Consider the following 17,460-nt stretch of genomic DNA (forward strand, 5'->3'; position numbering starts at 1 on the left):
TTTTAATAATAATAATAATAATAATAATAATAATAATAATAATAATAATAATAATAATAATAATAATAATAATAATAATATTATTATTATTATTATTATTATTATTATTATTATTATTATTATTATTATTATTATTATTATTATTATTTGTAGTAATACAACAGCAAACATTCTCAGCTACACACTTATTGCTGGTAGCATGTGTTTCAAGGGTAGCACTAGGGTAAGTTCAGCTAAATTTATCATTTAAGTTTTGTGAAACTTTGTAAATAAATCTGCAAATATTTTTTAGGTTCACATCCACAGAAGGGTATGTAAATCAAGGTAATGTGCCGACATTCGTGATTCATCTGTGGAATCAAGGAAGCTGTTGCATGTTGACAGATTCCTTCTTGCCACCACATATACAAACATCGTCACTTTAAACGCTATTTCAAGCTTTCATTGCAGCCATCCAAGAACTCTCGTTGCACTTCAAGCGTTAAAGCTCAGAGACATAAAATACAAACATGCATGAGTCCTTTTGAAAAAAGAAAGAAAAAGAAAAGAAATTTGCAGTACGGCTCTGTTCTTGCAATGTTGCAGTTACTCGTTGTCAAGGCAAGGTACACAGAACATGCGAGTAGTAGTTATTGTTTGTTTTTTTTTGCGAAAAGTATATTTTAGAGGAGTGCAAATTAGGCAGGGACCCAAATCAGTAGTAAATACAGCAATCAAGGTGGAATCACATCTAATTCTATCCACATCCTAAGTAGTTGAGTCAATAAATACAGCAGTTCAGGTCGATCTAATTCAATCCAATTCACATCTTAAACGGCGTGGGCTACAGGCATTATAGTAAACTAGATTATACTTCAGTGGCAGAACCGGCCAGGCTCCCATTTCTTCGTTTAACACGGATGCTGCGAGATGGCACCACTGCTACTTTTCCTAGCAGCGGTGACTGCGATGTTCGACTACCGCAGGCTTCTTCAAAGTTTCATCTGCAGTTATTTTTAACTTTTGTGTTTGCTTTCTGGTTCTTCCGAACATCAAACAGCTGACTTGATCACTGCCTGGCTCAGGGTTTTCATTTTGGCCTGATATACATGTTTTTTCACATTTACCGCACATGCTCAGAACATTCAGAGTGCATCTGGTAAATAGGTTTACTTATTTTATATGGAGCATCTGATTTTTTTTACCCTTTGAATGTTTGTTTCCAGCGCACAGAGTTTTCCAAGAAAATGTGCCGGTGATGGAATTTGGTTTTAATCATCGTGGAAAACCTAGAAAAGTCAAGGAATTAAGTAATATCAAGTTGATAGACACTCTGCTGTTGAACCAGCGGAGTGCTTCTATAGTGTCATTACTTCTTTTTTTTTCTTCGAGGGGAGTAGGTGGGTGCAAGTATGCCATATGGAATAAATTAAACTACCCCCAGAGGAATGCCTACAGCCATCTCCCTCACCAGAAACATCGGAGACATCCTTCAGGAACAGAAAGTTGTCCATACAATCCAGGCTGGCACACTGGTCTGCAAGGGTTGTGGCCTGCCGGCTTGAGCCCCCCGTCCAACCTGGCTCCTATATTCTCTTTTCAGAAGAATGTTTATTCTTCCTCCAGACTAGAATATACAACACGGTTTACTTATTGAGTTTCAAGCGATCACTAGAGTTCGCGAATCTATTTGGAACCAACGTCCACTGACTCTATTGACGAGCGTGCACAAGATGAGGCTTTATGATTTAAAAGGTTGCACGAGCGAGTAAACTCGGCATTTAGTAAAATGAGATACATTTATTAGATAATATGCGTGTTGATCACTCCTCAAGTAACAAGCATTGCTTATATTACCATTTGGTGACACTAGCTGCAAATATTGCTTTTTACAAACGCCAGTTGCGTTGTCACATGCCGGCTCATATGTGACCACGCTGTGGATGTTACATTTTAAGGGCCAGTAATAAGGAAAACAAATCGATGCAGTTTAATGCCTGAAAGATGCCATAGTTGCAGAGCTCAGAAAATTTCGACCACCTGGGGTTCAGTAACGTGCGCCTAAGTCTTAAGTACACGAGCCTCTAGCGACTTTTCATTCATCGAAAATGGGGCCGCCGTGGGCGGGCTTCATTCCCACGACCTGCTGTTTGGTCGTCGAGCACCACAACCTCTAGACCACCGTGGCAGCTCATTTTACGCGCCATAGTGACCAAAGTTTGCAAGTGTAGAATTATTTATGGCAATAAAATCTCAAGCAGAAAGCTGTTTAGAAAAACCAAGCGTTGGGTGAATTGGTGTTCCATTGTGGAAGGCATTTTGCGCAAAAAAAAGCATAACCTCGAATGGCACGCATTTATCCGTAGTGCATCAGCCAAGCGCACACTCCCAACCCACTTGCATTGTGTTGCAGGAACATCTGTCAAAAATCACAATCTTGCAATAGCGGTCAAATTTAGATTATGTAAGTTCAGTAGCTGGACTAAACACTTGGAGGTGTCAGGTGCATGAGAAACAAATACGGCATGCCAAAATTGACGTTTCAGAGCATTGATCACTGGTGATAGATTTTAATAGGCATAGTAATGAAAGAGTTCACATGAAAGGTGGCTGCTCCACAATTCTCTGGTCGGAACTGCATTTTTTATTAGGTTGTAATAAACTTCAGACTATTGCACAGTTACTGTATAGTGTTTCAGAAGGTCGACAAAATCTCTTCAAAAGCGCAAACTTCCTTTTTATGTACTTCTCTGAAACATGTCTGACTTGGTGATAAGGTCACATTAAATTGTGGTCTTATTGAAGATGTTGCTGTGTGGTTTTCCTGCAAAATTCAGGCCTGCACCCTGACACATATGTGGGAATTATCTGTAGGACCAGGCACTTCAATAAGTTCTCTGTTTCTTACAGAGAGGTGCACTACTTTGGTCTCTCCGAGGAACATGTGGGCACCAGGGACAACCTGCGCATTGTCTTGTGTGAGCAAGAGGACCGCATCCTGGGATTCGTGGATGTGCCTGTCAACGTGTGGCCTAAGCGTGGCAGGTCTGATGATGAGAGCGAGGAGGAGGCTCCAGCAGCTGTTTTGCCGAGAGGTGTGTGCTGTTTCACAGCTCAGTGCAGCTGTTTAAGTTGCCCTACTGTATCTCATCTTTAGTTGACATATTGACGTTAAGAAGTTGGCTTACAAAGTGACGAAAAGTATAAACACTAGGCTTGTGTAAATATTCGAATGCTTCGAATGTTCCTACAAATATCACAGTATTCGAATTCACTTCAATTTTAATTTAAATTATTGAAAATTTCAAACTATATGAAATTGACCTAAATGGTGTACATTAGTCTATGTGTAACCCTCGTAAAGATGGTTTCACTGCAGTGGAGGGGGGCCAAGTCGTCAAAGCATTCATTGAAAATCCGCATCGCCATGAAGCCCCGCTTCAAGATTAAATGAACATGTCATCCTAACATTGATTCATCATTTTTGATGCTTAAAAACTTGTTATACTGGCTTATATGCTCTAAGTATTGTTAATAATAAACGTAACATAGTTTGCAAGTTATCACTTGCATTACCAAAAGTCAAATAATGCTACCTTTCAAACTTGTTTCCACTTCTTCTGAAATGAAAAAAATGGCATTTGCAAAGGCCTTGTCTGAATTTAAAAATGTAGATTGTGTAGGTTAATGAGGCCATGACAAATATGCCAATTTTTTGTATAATATGTGAAAAATACTATTCGAATTTGATTATAAGTTAGTAGACCAAAATCACAGTTTGCTTCGAATTCACTTCAAACCTAAAATTCACTATTTGCACAAGCCTAATAAACGAATTTCAAAATTTCTCGAGAAACAAAACTTCGTCGAAGGACAACATAGTTTTCGCAGGAGCTTTTCTACACAAACTCAATGAGTAAAAACTATACATGATTTTGTGCTATCCATTGAGAGCAGTAACCAAACTAAGGTTATTTTTATTGACTGTTGCCAAGCTTTTGTCACAGTTTCTCATAATAAACTGCTTTATAAATTAGACTTGGTACTTCAACACCCTTAGCCAGTATCCTAGGTTTCATCATACATAACTGATCATTAGTGAATTGTTTCTTTTATCCACAATTAACTAGTTTTTCAACTCTTATCTCTACTTGAGCAACATTGCTTGAGCAGAGTTTTAATGTCATCTGGTGTCTCACAGTGCTTGATACTCAGACCACTTTTTGTCCTTATTTTGATAAGCCATATCATTGATTGCATTTCAATGGCACCTAAACATGTGCTGATGATTGCATTTTATATCACATAGTTAAAAAGCCAACTGAACAGCTGCCCCTAATTCAAGCTCTCAAGAAGGTTGTGTAATGGGGTAAAAATCGGCAGATGTCTTTCAATCTGGAAGAAATAGTAGCAATGACAATTACTCACAAAAAAGTGCCCGTTATCATAATGTCTACAATAGCAATTACCATACCGAAGTAATTGGGTAGAGGTACCTAGGGCTTCTAAGAACAAGTGATCCCCTTAGAATCAATACACTGGTCGAGTCGCAGCGTGAAAAAAATTTTTTTTTCGCTGGGTACTAAAGCTATCCACTCTCCCAGCATGTCTCCTTGCATATAACTGTTTCATTCTGCCCAGATTAAACTATGCTGCCATTACTTGGGACCCATTGATTGAAACGAATATTGATAAACTGGAAAGTATTCAGAAAATAGCAGTTCACTTTGTACGCGATTGCTATGACCACACACCATCACCGCAACCAGTGCTAACTTGGGGCACCCAATTGAAGAGAAGCGATCATCCACGTTTGAAATTTTTTCATCGTATAATAATGGGCAGGGGTGCAACAGCTTCGCTAATTAGGCCAATTTGATAAGATTCCCGATAGCTGCGCCGAGCTGCGCCAAACCTGTGAAATTTGCTGAATTTGCGCCATGCTGTGCCAAAATGCCCTTTCAGCCTCAATTTTTTTCAGGTGCACTAATTTCAGCGAGAAATGCAGGCCACGTCAGCCACCTGCAGCTTGTGCCATCAGTAAAAGCATACAAACCCAAACTATAGTGCCTAGAATATTGCTACATGCATGTATACTGATATTCTAGGGGGCGACGCGCGTGTGTGCCTGACGAGGAAGACGAAGGGTTGTCTCCGCTCGATCGCTGGTAAACCGGGCACGCCATTACCGCTGGTTTGGAATATATCTAATCCCCAGCCTCGTCGTTACGGCGTCTCTTCTTTTCCGTAACATATTTGGTGGAGGTGGAACGTTCCCCGTCTTCACCACGAAGCTTCGCAGTGGCCGCACCATTCAGTCTCCGGCCATGGCTACCAATGACAACAGCCTGTCAGTGTCTCCATCTGTAGCTCCAGCCACTACATACCTGATGATGCCCACCCCCCGTGATCCAGGTACATTCTCCGCACAACCTGGGCTCGACGTCGACTACTGGCTCCGTATGTACGAGCGTGTTAGCCACACAAACCGATGGGACCCTACCATGATGCTCGCCAACGTAATATTTTACTTGGACGGCACCCCACGGGTCTGGTTCGACGCCCATGAGACCGAGCTCACCAGCTGGGATACCTTCAAGGAGCGACTACGCGACATCTTTGGGGACCCGTCCGGTCGCCAAATGGAAGCGCGAAAAGAACTCGCCACTCGTGTGCAGTCGTCAACAGAGTCGTATGTCTCGTACATACAGGATGTCCTCGCGTTGTGCCGAAAAGTCGACGAGCAAATGACAGAGAGTGACAAGGTGGGCCACATACTTAAGGGCATCGCGGACGACGCCTTCAATTTGCTCGTCTACAATAACGTCATGACCGTAGATACGACTATCAAGGAATGCCGTCGCTTCGAAATGGCCAAAAGCCGCCGTGTTCTGCCTCAGTTTACGCGGCTACCAAACACGGCTGTTACATCCACTTGCACCGATTTCGGTGCCGCACCACCCATGCAGGACAGCGTGACACGAATAGTTCGACGGGAGCTTGAGGCGTCAAGTCCGGCACCATTTCCTCCACATCCGCTCGATCATGGCGCCGCAGAAACGCCTCCGCCGGTCTCCGTTATTCAAGCCGTCATGAGGCAGGAAATTGCAAAGCTTGGTTTTCCTGTGGCCTGCTCTGTGTCCCGACCCGTCTCCAGACCAATGACAACAAATGCACCACATTTTATTCCGCGATCCCGCAATCCGGCGGAATGGAGAACTGCAGACGACAAGCCGATCTGCTTCCGCTGCCACCGAGTTGGCCATATCTCCCGCTACTGCCGCAGCACTTGGACGCCCTCAAACTGGAGTCAATTTTCCTCTAATCGACCATACGAGGACTCCCGTCGGTATTCGCCCAGTCGTGTGTACCTTTCTTCCAACATCCCCAACAGCCACTCCACCGCTCGTTCGCCGCCACCTCAACGTCGCCGTTCCCCATCGCCCCAACCACGCCGCTATCCGTCGCCGGTCAACTGTGGATCCTCTCGGACGGAAAACTAGATCATGCAGCTCCGGGAGGTAGTGCTGCATCGCTTGCGAATTATCCAAATCCTCCATTGACGCTCCCCACTGATACGAACTTGATTGAGGTGTATGTGGACGGTATTTCCTTGACGGCGTTAGTCGATACCGGAGCTCAAGTGTCTATAATGAGTGCTCATCTGTGTCGCCTGCTCAAAAAAGTCCTCACGCCTGCAGCAACTAAAGCCCTCCGTGTCGCTGATAATGGAACTGTGGCCATCACTGGAATGTGTACCGCTCGTGTTAGTATTGCCGGCCGCCATGTTCCCGTTTTATTTACGGTGCTTGAAAATTGCCCCCACGACCTAATCTTCGGCATGGACTTCCTATCGACGCATTCTGCCCTCATCGATTGTGCCGCCGGTACTCTCTGCCTAGAACTTCCTCTTCTCCCGGATTCTGACCCTGAACTCCCGAACAGCTTGTGCACCACTGACTTCGTCCGGATACCGCCTAAAGCTCTCACATTCATCGAATTGGCAACACCCTCTCCCGTGCTTGACGGTGATTATATCGTGACGCCGATTACTGATGTTCTCCTGGCGCGTGACATTACTGTCCCACACTCTGTCGTAAGCATGGCCTCTAACCGAACATATTTACCTGTTATCAATTTCGGTTTCATAAAACAAGTGCTACCCCAAGGAATTTCGATCGCCACACTAAGGCCCTTAATTGACGACCACGTCACCTGTTTTACGGCAGACGTATGTCCCGAGCACCCACATCACTCGCAGGATGTCACGTGCCTCGATGCGACCTTACGCTCCATGATCGCCCCGGACCTCAAACCTGAGAAGTCAACCGCGCTATGCCGCCTTCTGGCTTCATACCGCGACATATTCGACGTCGACCACCGTCCACTCGGCCAGACTTCACTCGTCAAGCACCGCATTAACACAGGTGATTCTCATCCCATTCATCGGCGACCATACCGGGTGTCTGCCACTGAGCGTAAAATAATTCAACAAGAAGTCACCAAGATGTTAGCCAAAGGAATTATTGAACCCTCTTCGAGCCCATGTGCGTCCCCCGTTGTGCTCGTTAAAAAGAAAGATGGCACGTGGCGCTTCTGCGTGGATTACCGTCATCTGAATAGAATCACGAAAAAGGACGTTTACCCTTTACCCCGCATCGATGACGCTCTCGATTGTCTCCACGGCGCCCGATACTTTTCCACAATAGACCTATGTTCCGGCTACTGGCAGATTGCTGTCGACGAAAAAGACCAAGAGAAGACTGCATTTGTAACTCCAGACGGCCTATATCAGTTCAAGGTTATGCCATTTGGGCTATGCAACGCCCCAGCCAGGTTTGAGCGCATGATGGACTCTCTGCTACAAGGGTTCAAATGGTCAACATGTCTTTGTTATCTTGACGATGTCGTTGTATATTCCCCAACATTTGAGACCCGCCTTCAGCGTTTGTCAGCTATTCTCGACATATTCCGCACTGCAGGCCTCCAATTGAACTCGTCGAAGTGCCGCTTCGGACGCCGGCAAATTACAGTGTTGGGCCACCTTGTCGACGCCTCTGGTGTGCAGCCGGACCCCGAGAAAATTCGTGCAGTCACCAGTTTTCCTCTACCCCAGTCAGCCAAAGACGTCCGGAGTTTTGTAGGACTTTGCTCCTATTTTAGAAGGTTTGTGAGAGATTTCGCAACCATCGCTCGACCTCTCACAGAGCTTCTAAAGAAAGACGTCACATTTACGTGGGGTACCAACCAAGCTGCTGCTTTTTTTCTCACCTAATCACGCTACTGACGACTCCACCCATATTGGCTCACTTTGACCCATTCGCTCCGACGGAAGTTCGAACCGATGCTAGTGGTCACGGAATCGGAGCCGTGTTAGCCCAGCGCCAACGGGGACACGACCGAGTTGTCGCCTACGCTAGCCGCCTCCTCACAGCTGCTGAGCGCAACTATTCTATTACGGAGCGTGAATGTCTTGCTCTTGTTTGGGCAGTCTCAAAGTTCCGCCCATATTTATATGGCACTAATTTCACTGTGATAACTGACCATCATGCGCTATGTTGGCTTACGTCACTGAAGGATCCTACTGGCCGGCTCGGGCGCTGGGCTCTGCGACTCCAAGAGTATACATTTACGGTGACGTACAAGTCCGGACGCCTACATCAGGACGCAGACTGCCTGTCGCGCTACCCGGTCGCTGAGTCGAGCACTATGCATGACACCGACACCGAGCCTTGCGTCTTTTTTCTTTCGCAAGTGACATGCATCGATGACGAGCAGCGCTATGATGCGTCCTTGCGTGCTATCATTGAGAGCCTCGAATCACCATCTTCCAGTCAGTCCTATCGCTCGTTCGTGCTCCACGATGGTGTATTATACCGCCAAAGTTTTGAGCCGGATGGACCGGCTCTGCTGCTTGTCATTCCGAAACACCTTCGCTTGGAAGTTCTACATGAACTTCATGACCTTCCGACTGCTGGTCACCTTGGTGTGTCACGCACTTACGACCGAATACGCCGACGCTTCTACTGGCCAGGGCTTGCACACTCAGTCAGAAGGTACGTTGCGGCTTGTGAGAAATGTCAGCGCCGCAAAACGCCATCGACACTTCCCGCCGGACGCCTTCAACCACTCGATATTCCGTCAGAACCGTTCCTCCGCGTTGGCTTGGACCTACTTGGCCCTTTTCCCTTGTCTTCCTCGGGTAACAAGTGGATAGCCGTGGCCACCGACTACGCCACGCGTTATGCCATCACACGAGCTCTCCCAACAAGCTGCGCCACAGATGTCGCCGACTTCCTCCTCAAGGACGTGATTTTGCAACACGGAGCCCCACGGCAGCTGCTTACAGACCGTGGCCGCACCTTTTTGTCGAAGGTCATAGCCGACATCTTGCAGTCCTGTAAAACGAGACACAAGCTGACTACGTCATACCACCCGCAAACCAATGGACTCACGGAGCGCCTAAATCGAACTCTTACAGACATGCTCGCTAAGTATGTTTCTACCAACCACACTGACTGGGATCTCACGTTGCCGTACGTCACATTTGCCTACAATTCTTCGCGCCATGACACTGCTGGTTACTCTCCATTTTTTCTGCTGTTTGGCCGAGAACCAACATTGCCTCTAGACACCGTCATACCGTCTCCTGGAGTACCCACCAGTGAATATGCCATGGACGCTATCACTCGGGCCGCTCACGCACGCGAAATCAACCGTACTCGCCTTCTGACTTCTCAAGAGAAGCAACGGCGCTTGTATGACCAACGACACCGCGACGTACACTTTCCACCCGGTTCTTTGGTACTGCTCTGGTCTCCGACCCGTCAAGTTGGCTTGTCAGAAAAACTGCTTACTCGCTACACAGGCCCATACCGTGTCCTCCGTGTGGTTACGCCTGTAACGTTTGAAATTGGTCCTGCCACCCCATTGCCTTCATGTGCCCAACAGGCTACCGATATTGTACATGTTGCGCGCTTGAAGCCCTACAACTCTCCTAGTGACGTTGACATCTAAATGCGCCGAGACGGCACTTGCGCCGCCGGGAGTTATGCTACATGCATGTATACTGATATTCTAGGGGGCGACGCGCGTGTGTGCCTGACGAGGAAGACGAAGGGTTGTCTCCGCTCGATCGCTGGTGAACCGGGCACGCCATTACCGCTGGTTTGGAATATATCTAATCCCCAGCCTCGTCGTTACGGCGTCTCTTCTTTTCCGTAACAATATGTTTAAAATATTCTAGGCACCCGCCCTACGCTCACGAGGCACGATCACTCAGATAAACCAAATAAAGTAACAATGCTGTGCGCTCATCCGTCTGCTGACTACAGCAGATACCTATGGCTGGACGACGGATCTGGAAGACAAAAATGCGTTTTCGTTGCGACTAATGCTTCATAGAAAATGTACATTTTCTTGCCTGGAAACGCGGCTATGGCTTGTTAAGGCGCGAACAAGTTCGACGCGCTGCGAACGTTGGCGTTGCCAGTGGCCGCGTTGATTTACTGCAGTGGCCCAAAAAGCTATGGTTCGAGCAATAGAAATCCGGTATCGTCATTGGGCAAAGGGGCGTGTGCCCTTTTTACTTTATCTGGTCGAACGCACCATGCAAGGGAGCCGAAGGGACACCTAACCCCACGATGAAAAAAAAAATCAGTTTCGCCGCAAGGGCATAGCAATGAATGCAATAGCAACAACTTGGAATGTAACGCTGAGAATGGCAAGCAGATCGAAACGTGCAGCATTTCGCTTATGCACAGAACGAGAGTGAACTAACAGCGTTTATCGTTCGACTTTAACGCACTGTGTAAACAAAAACCATAGACGAAACTCAATCACAAGTACAGATGAGTGCAAACTGAGAAGTGTCCCAGTTGTTATACTTTGCTGTGTATGAGAAATGTATTCTTTTCGCAAACGGGGCCTGTTCAGCGGAGCGAAGTGACCTTTGTGAGTCTGGCAACTATCACAATCGTTCCAATGAAAGCCGAAGGCCCATGATTCTCCCCGTCGAAGGATAAGTGTGCACGAAGCATAAGCGTGCACATGCAAGCATATAACCCCCCCTTTCCCCTCATTCAGGGGGCAAAGTACGCGGGGGAGATAAGCGCGTGTCGGCGCATCGTGACAAAATGGGTACAGAGCGTGGGCGGCTTTTTATTTTCTTGAGTTTTTATATGTATATATATATTTATATATACAGATATATATACAGACACACATACATATGCGGTGAATGGTAGTGGCAGCAGCAACAGCAAAAAGGCAGACGAGACTGTGCATATAATTGCTATCGCAATAAAGAGAATGGGGGTGGAAAGTGGGGTGGTGGCGTAGCGGTTAGAGAATTTCTCGGCTTTGGTTCTAAAGCTGCTTGAGCCTCATCTTTGCCCAGCGAAAAAGCATATTGAGATTTAGAAGGTACTGTTAGCGCTAGTAGGACACCGCACATTTTGCTCATTTACTCATGCCTTTGTACGCTGCACAATTCAGAGTAATCACTAATGTCTAAATAAGAGTAATCACTGATGTCTAAATAGTAAAGCATTGTATGACATTTGCGCACCAGTTTTTTTTTTTGTTACCCCTACGCCTCGGTTTTACGAATCTCCCAAATTTCAAGGTTGCAAGTTTGGCAGATTGATATTTGAATTCCCAAAAATAATTTCACTGGTGCAGCAAATGGTAATATGGACTTCATCACTGCTTCGTCGGTGGTGTGGCTCAAAATACTACTTTCATTGAAATAGCAGTGCTCATGTCCACACTGCACAATTTAGGTGATGTTGACTGATTTATACATATTCTTTTTTTAAATGTAAGCTTCTTTTTTATACTGCTCCAAATTTGGTATTTTATGATAAAAAATGCATGCTTTTTTCCCCGTAAACTGCTCCTATATGGAATTTAGTGCTCCAAAAGTAGGATTTTGGTGCTCTGAAAATTGCTCCAAATTGTATTTTAACTGTTGCACCCCTGATTGGGTCGTTTTATGGTCAGCGCATATTCAGTTATTCCATTCACCTGCACACTCTTAGAAAAAAAAAAAGTATGTTTGTGACTCTTTTTAGACTTCCCAAGTATGAGACTCTTTTTAGAGAGACATGGTGACTCTTTTGTTGGGTCTGCACACTCTAGGAGAGTCCCCGGACCCTCTTAGAAAAAGTCACTCTTATGCGAGAGATCACACTACCACTTTTGAGGGAGTCCGACTCTTGCCGGTGAAGCTCCTACGTGGGTAAAATGACACCCACCGAAGCATCCGCTCCTGGAAAGCCTTGATAAGATCGAGACTACTGTCTTCAACATTTTAAAAAGGAAGAAGCAGGCCAAAATAAGCGATTTTTTTTTCATGCAAATAATTTATTCTGTTGCAGCGTGTATGCGTAATTAGTTATGATTTTTGAATGTGCCTATTGTAGGTGATGATCCGCTACAGGTCAGCTCTTGGGGCCTTTATTTTTGTATATATAATTTTTCATAATTGAACTAATTCACGATCCCCTTCGAGTTCTATATATCCGTGTCTGACTTCACTTTTATTTTAAACAAACAGAGGCAAGCAGAAAAACTAAAACCGTGCATTAGGCAAACAAAACGATGAGTGAAAATAAGAAATTTTATCCTTCTCCAGATAAGCATAAATTATGATGTTACTAGCCACGGGAGCCAGTGAGAAAGAACCTGATCGCATCGGTCGAATCCGGAAAGCTGAGCTTCGAGTAGTCTGCTGCTGTATTCGTGACAAGAACCCTGTTTTAACACAAGCTTAGTTTAACAGAGTTATCTTAGGATCGAGTATTCATCGCAAGCATATTTTTTATAACAATTCAGCAGCTTAGGCGAATGTACCCTTGCATATATCTTGTGGACAAGGCAGCCTTCTTTCTACGTCATTGTTCGCAAATTATGTAGACTATACACTTGTATTGCTCACGTCACAAGGGGGCATCAGATGCAGTTTGGTGGTAGTGATCAGATGAAAAATGTTTTACAGATGCCGTACATATGCTGCATTATATCCTAGTTTTATTTCTGGCAAAACACCATATGAATTCGGTTGTTTTGTTCTGGCATCCACTGGTGGCCTTCTTCGTTATTGAATCTATCTGGCAGACAAGCGCAATTCGGTTTAGAAATCATCCGGCTACCACTAGACAGGAGAGCGAAAGCAAAACATACTTTGCTCGTCTGACCACGTGGATGCAACGTCGCCTCCTTTCTTATTCATATGATAAAGAAGGAAAAACACACAGGGATGCATCCTCCCTCATTTCTGTTTATTGTCGCACTTGAATACCAGCAGTATCACCAGTGCCTTTTGTTATTGTTTGGTACCACCAGCGCCCTTTGGTACTGCCTCTACCAGCCGCCAGTCTCGCCTGCTGGAGCAGCTGAGAAGTGCGTGCTTCAGCAGAAACTCCAGCGCTGGTTCCCTATATGAACAAGTGATCTCCCTTAGAATCAATGCACTAATCAAGTTGCAGCACGAACTTTTTTTTTTGCAGGGTATTAAAGCTATTCACTCCCGCAGCACGTCTTCTTGAATATAATTGTTTCATTCTGCCCAGGTCAAACTATGCTGCTATTACTTGAGACACATTGGCTGAAATGAGTATTGATAAACTGAAAAGGATTCGGAAAAGAGCAGTTCACTTTGTATGCTATTGCTATGAATACACATCATCACTGCAAGCAGCGCTAACCTGGAGCTTCCTATTGAAGAGAAATGGTCATTCACATTCGAAATTTATTCATCACATATTAATGGGTCATGTTATGGTCAGTGCACACTCATTTATTCCCTTTACCTTCCACACTCTTAGAAAAAAAAAGTGAAGTGTGTGGCTCTTTTCAGAGAGTTCTGGCTTGCCATTTATGAGACTCTCCTTAGAGAGACATGATGACGCTTTTGTTGGACCAGTGTCTGCACACTCTAGGAGAGTCCCCGAAGCCTCTTAGGAAAAGTCGAAGGACTCTTAAGCGAGGGATCACACTACCACTTCTGAGGGAGTCTGACTCTTGCCGGTGATGCTCTTACGTCAAATGACACCCACCGAAGCATCAAGTGACTCTACAGCTATTTTAAGCTACTTAATTGACCCATGCCCTATGCTTACGCGACACTTTTAAGTTAATTATTTATACTAAGAAACTCCAGTAATAATTGCCGTTGTGCCCAGCAACTGTAAACAAAGTAAATAGTTCAATTTTAGCATTAGTTTTTTATTAAAACTCATCAAAACAGCATGCCATTTCCAGCAGAGTACTATATAGAAAGTGTGAAAAAGTGGTTTGCGATTCCTCATGAAGCTGTTGAGGTATTTATCGTTTACATGCTTAGATCAGTATAGCCAACCAAAATGTGCAACTGTGATGTGCATAGTTTTGTGTCGTGCGAAATTAACTGCAGATATCGGCATCATTGATTCCTTATGATTACGATTAAGTAAAGAATTTACGATAGCTGGAGGAATCAGACTTGTGACTAGCCATGTTGTCACTCTTGTTCAGCGTGAGCAGCTCTGAAAAATGGTACCTGGAAAGAAGAGCATGATGTCATGATGAGAAATTGAAATTGGAGCTTCCAAACCTACAGAATAAGCAATGTACATAGACATAATGAAGGCTCATAATAAAACAAAGGCAAATAGAATGTGAAAGAACAGTGTCTTTTACTGTTTTCTTGCAAAGTGCGACTTCCAAATAGTGGCTTTTGCAATGTGTTGACTGGTGACAATCTTTCAGCACAAGATGGGGTGAGCCTCTTTTAAACAACAAACGCGATTGGTGTAAGCTCTTTGGCGTAGGTGCTGCTCACTTCTTTTCCTATGCCCTCTTACCAAATAGTAGCTTTTGCAACGTGTTGACTAGTGACAATCTTTCAGCACAAGATGGGGTGAGCCTCTTTTAAACAACAAATGCGATTGGTGTAAGCTCTTTGGCGTAGGTGCTGCTCACCTCTTTTCCTATGCCCTCTTGTCTAACCAAAGGAAGTGCAGGACCGGCTGTCTCGTTGGCAGGGCGAACGCCACTGTTGGTTGCCCCATCACTAGTGATGAGGCGGCAGGCTATAGCAACGCCTTTGTTTCCCTAAGTGTGGTTGTCAACTTGAGTGACGAGGCTGGAGAAGTGATTCAGGATAAGCCAACACACATAGACTGATTTCAAACCACCTTTTGTTCAGCACATTACTGTACACACATCTGGCTGTAGAGTTTCGTTTCGAATAGTTTTGCAATGATAGCAAATTTTCTGTAAAGAGGAGGAAACCTCGATTCGCAATAGGCAGTGGCTATAAATGAATTATAGCTCTTTTTTCTTGTGAAAAATAGCTTGAAAGTTTGCTTTCAGAGTAGGTCTAGGTTTGCACTGCCATATTCCGACAACTAAGCCAGTCCTTCAACTTTAAGGGTATTACGTGAGCAGTTACTGACTACGTGTTTTACGAAAGTAACTCATTCTAAAATACTCAGTTACACACACGTGAGTACGAGTGGCCGAACAACACCAATACATGCACGCATCGTCTACGTTACATCAAACATGGCATATGCTAGAATTACCGCACATAGGTCCCACAATTACGTATACTCATGTGATTCCAGATGTAAGCAAAGCACAAGAACACCAGAAACTGGAACGAGACAAAAGAGTGCACGGTGGCTGCCACAACAACATGGGCCTTCAAAAGCATAGAGCTTTTGTGTTACTAGCGAGGAGTGTCCTAAGCATTCAAGTGACGACTGTCTCTATGCTGGAAGAATCGTCCTATATCTGCTCTTCAAACTACTCTCTTTAAGCCAACAAAAATTATTATACTATGCAGGGCATCGAAGTGTCTCCTACACATTGTCACTCGTGGAAGCACACTGCACACACGAGTATCAGAGGAAATGTTATGATGTAGACTACAGCGTATCTCAATACAGTACCGAGCACCTTCAGCAGTGCAGACACAATGTGTCGTCAGCAGATAATCATAATCGTTAAGTGATTGCATCACTCATTTTATGAGTGATGCAATCACTTACACAATGACGTGCATATGCATAGTGATCCCAAATCGTTAAGAATGAGCATTTAGGCACTCTTTGAAAACGAATTGAAATATATTTGTGCTGAAGGTCATTGAATAGAGACGAAGCTTAAAGCAGGTTTTTTTTATCCTCAAAACTTGGTGGCATCATTTTTTAAGTCATTTGTTACCATGCCAATTGAAATCGATCGCTAGTGGTTGGTGCATTGTATCATCAATTCGGCACACGGAATTTGTTTCTCGTGCACCCAGCACTTTCTAGCAATTATTCTAATCACTCAACTTTCAGAATCTGTTTGAATTTGCCCGTTTTGGCAGCATCGTGATTTTTTACCGCCTTTTGCGCGAACTAATGTGCCTGTGTTGTTGGGGAAAATGCACTTTGCTGACGAACTTGGCAGAAGTGCATGCCCCTGGTGTTTTTGCTTTTGTAACATTTAAGTTCTATGATCGAAAGAATCTTTGGAAGTCGAATATCAAATTAAAGTATCAGCTTCGCAATCTGACTGTGTTGAGCAGTGATAAATGCTAGATATTTATGTCAGCTATTCAATGGAGAAGTGTTGCTAAGAGTTAAGGAAAATGTATTCCACCATAAAATAATTCTGAAGGTTAGCTGCATGTGTAAAGTGGAGAGGTGGCCTTCTCAGCCAGTTTTCAGCGGCTTTGGTTTTGCTTGTATCATTGTATCAGACACAGCACTGCATGTAGCGCCACTAGTTGCTCCTATGTCATCGACACCACGTGCGTTTGGGAGCGCACCTGCACTCCAAAATACACACGCCACTCAAACCTGTCTTGTAACTGCACCTGAATTGAGTGAGGACAAGGTTAGAGTTCGAGGATGACAGCACCTCAGCTTTGAGTTTTATGGCGACGATGTTTTGCGTCAGCTGAAGCCATCCGCAGCTATTCCTGGGTTTGTTTAGTTTACGACCTCCTCCGTTGTCTCCTCCGTGGTAAGTGTGTAGCTGCTGACCTTTGTGCACAGTCTTATAGCTTCTCTGGTTGCGTGTGAGGTCGATACTTTGAAAGGGGGTGGTGTGCTGGCGCCAGCTGCAGAGCTTCTCCTCACGACAAAAAGGCTACCGGAGCTCATCTTGGTCTTTACTGTGGAGCAGTTCAAAATGTTTTAGAACTGCTCATAGTGTTCATTTTTTTAATAAGGTGTTTCTAAAATGCAAAGAAATATGCTTAGGTGAATATACTTGAACGCCAGCCAACCTGTTTGGAATGAGGTGGCTCGTGAGAAGAAGTGGCACTAGACGAAATAGCGAGGTTCATTGGGCATGTGATCACGGGCATCCATTCGTACTTGAATGCCTTTGGGACCTTGTCACTCACACAAAAAAACAAAATCACTAACATTTACTGAGAAAAGTGTACAAGTTCTCTTGTGTCTCATGAAAAACCAAGCAATGCTTTACCGCATGATACGA

General features: G+C 44.6%; 1 protein-coding gene and 1 long non-coding RNA gene across 9 annotated transcripts in view; one reads left to right on the plus strand and one right to left on the minus strand.

The window, feature by feature from the left end:
• The window catches only part of LOC119160785 (motile sperm domain-containing protein 1), a 146,626-nt gene that overhangs the window by 63,523 nt on the left and 65,643 nt on the right, over window positions 1–17,460 (plus strand). For all 8 annotated transcript variants that reach the window (XR_005108330.2, XR_012887737.1, XM_075880890.1 and 5 more), the window contains one exon: window positions 2,890–3,074. Coding sequence is in view for 6 of the 8 variants with exons in the window: in XM_075880890.1 (XP_075737005.1) it covers window positions 2,890–3,074 (185 nt within the window). In the remaining 2 variants the exon portion in view is untranslated. The remainder of the gene's footprint in view (window positions 1–2,889; window positions 3,075–17,460) is intronic.
• Window positions 1–17,460, minus strand: part of LOC142776711 (uncharacterized) — a 59,435-nt gene that overhangs the window by 4,614 nt on the left and 37,361 nt on the right. The window lies entirely within an intron of this gene.

Source organism: Rhipicephalus microplus, chromosome X (genome assembly GCF_043290135.1).
Source record: "Rhipicephalus microplus isolate Deutch F79 chromosome X, USDA_Rmic, whole genome shotgun sequence".
In the NCBI taxonomy this organism is placed as follows: domain Eukaryota; kingdom Metazoa; phylum Arthropoda; class Arachnida; order Ixodida; family Ixodidae; genus Rhipicephalus; species Rhipicephalus microplus.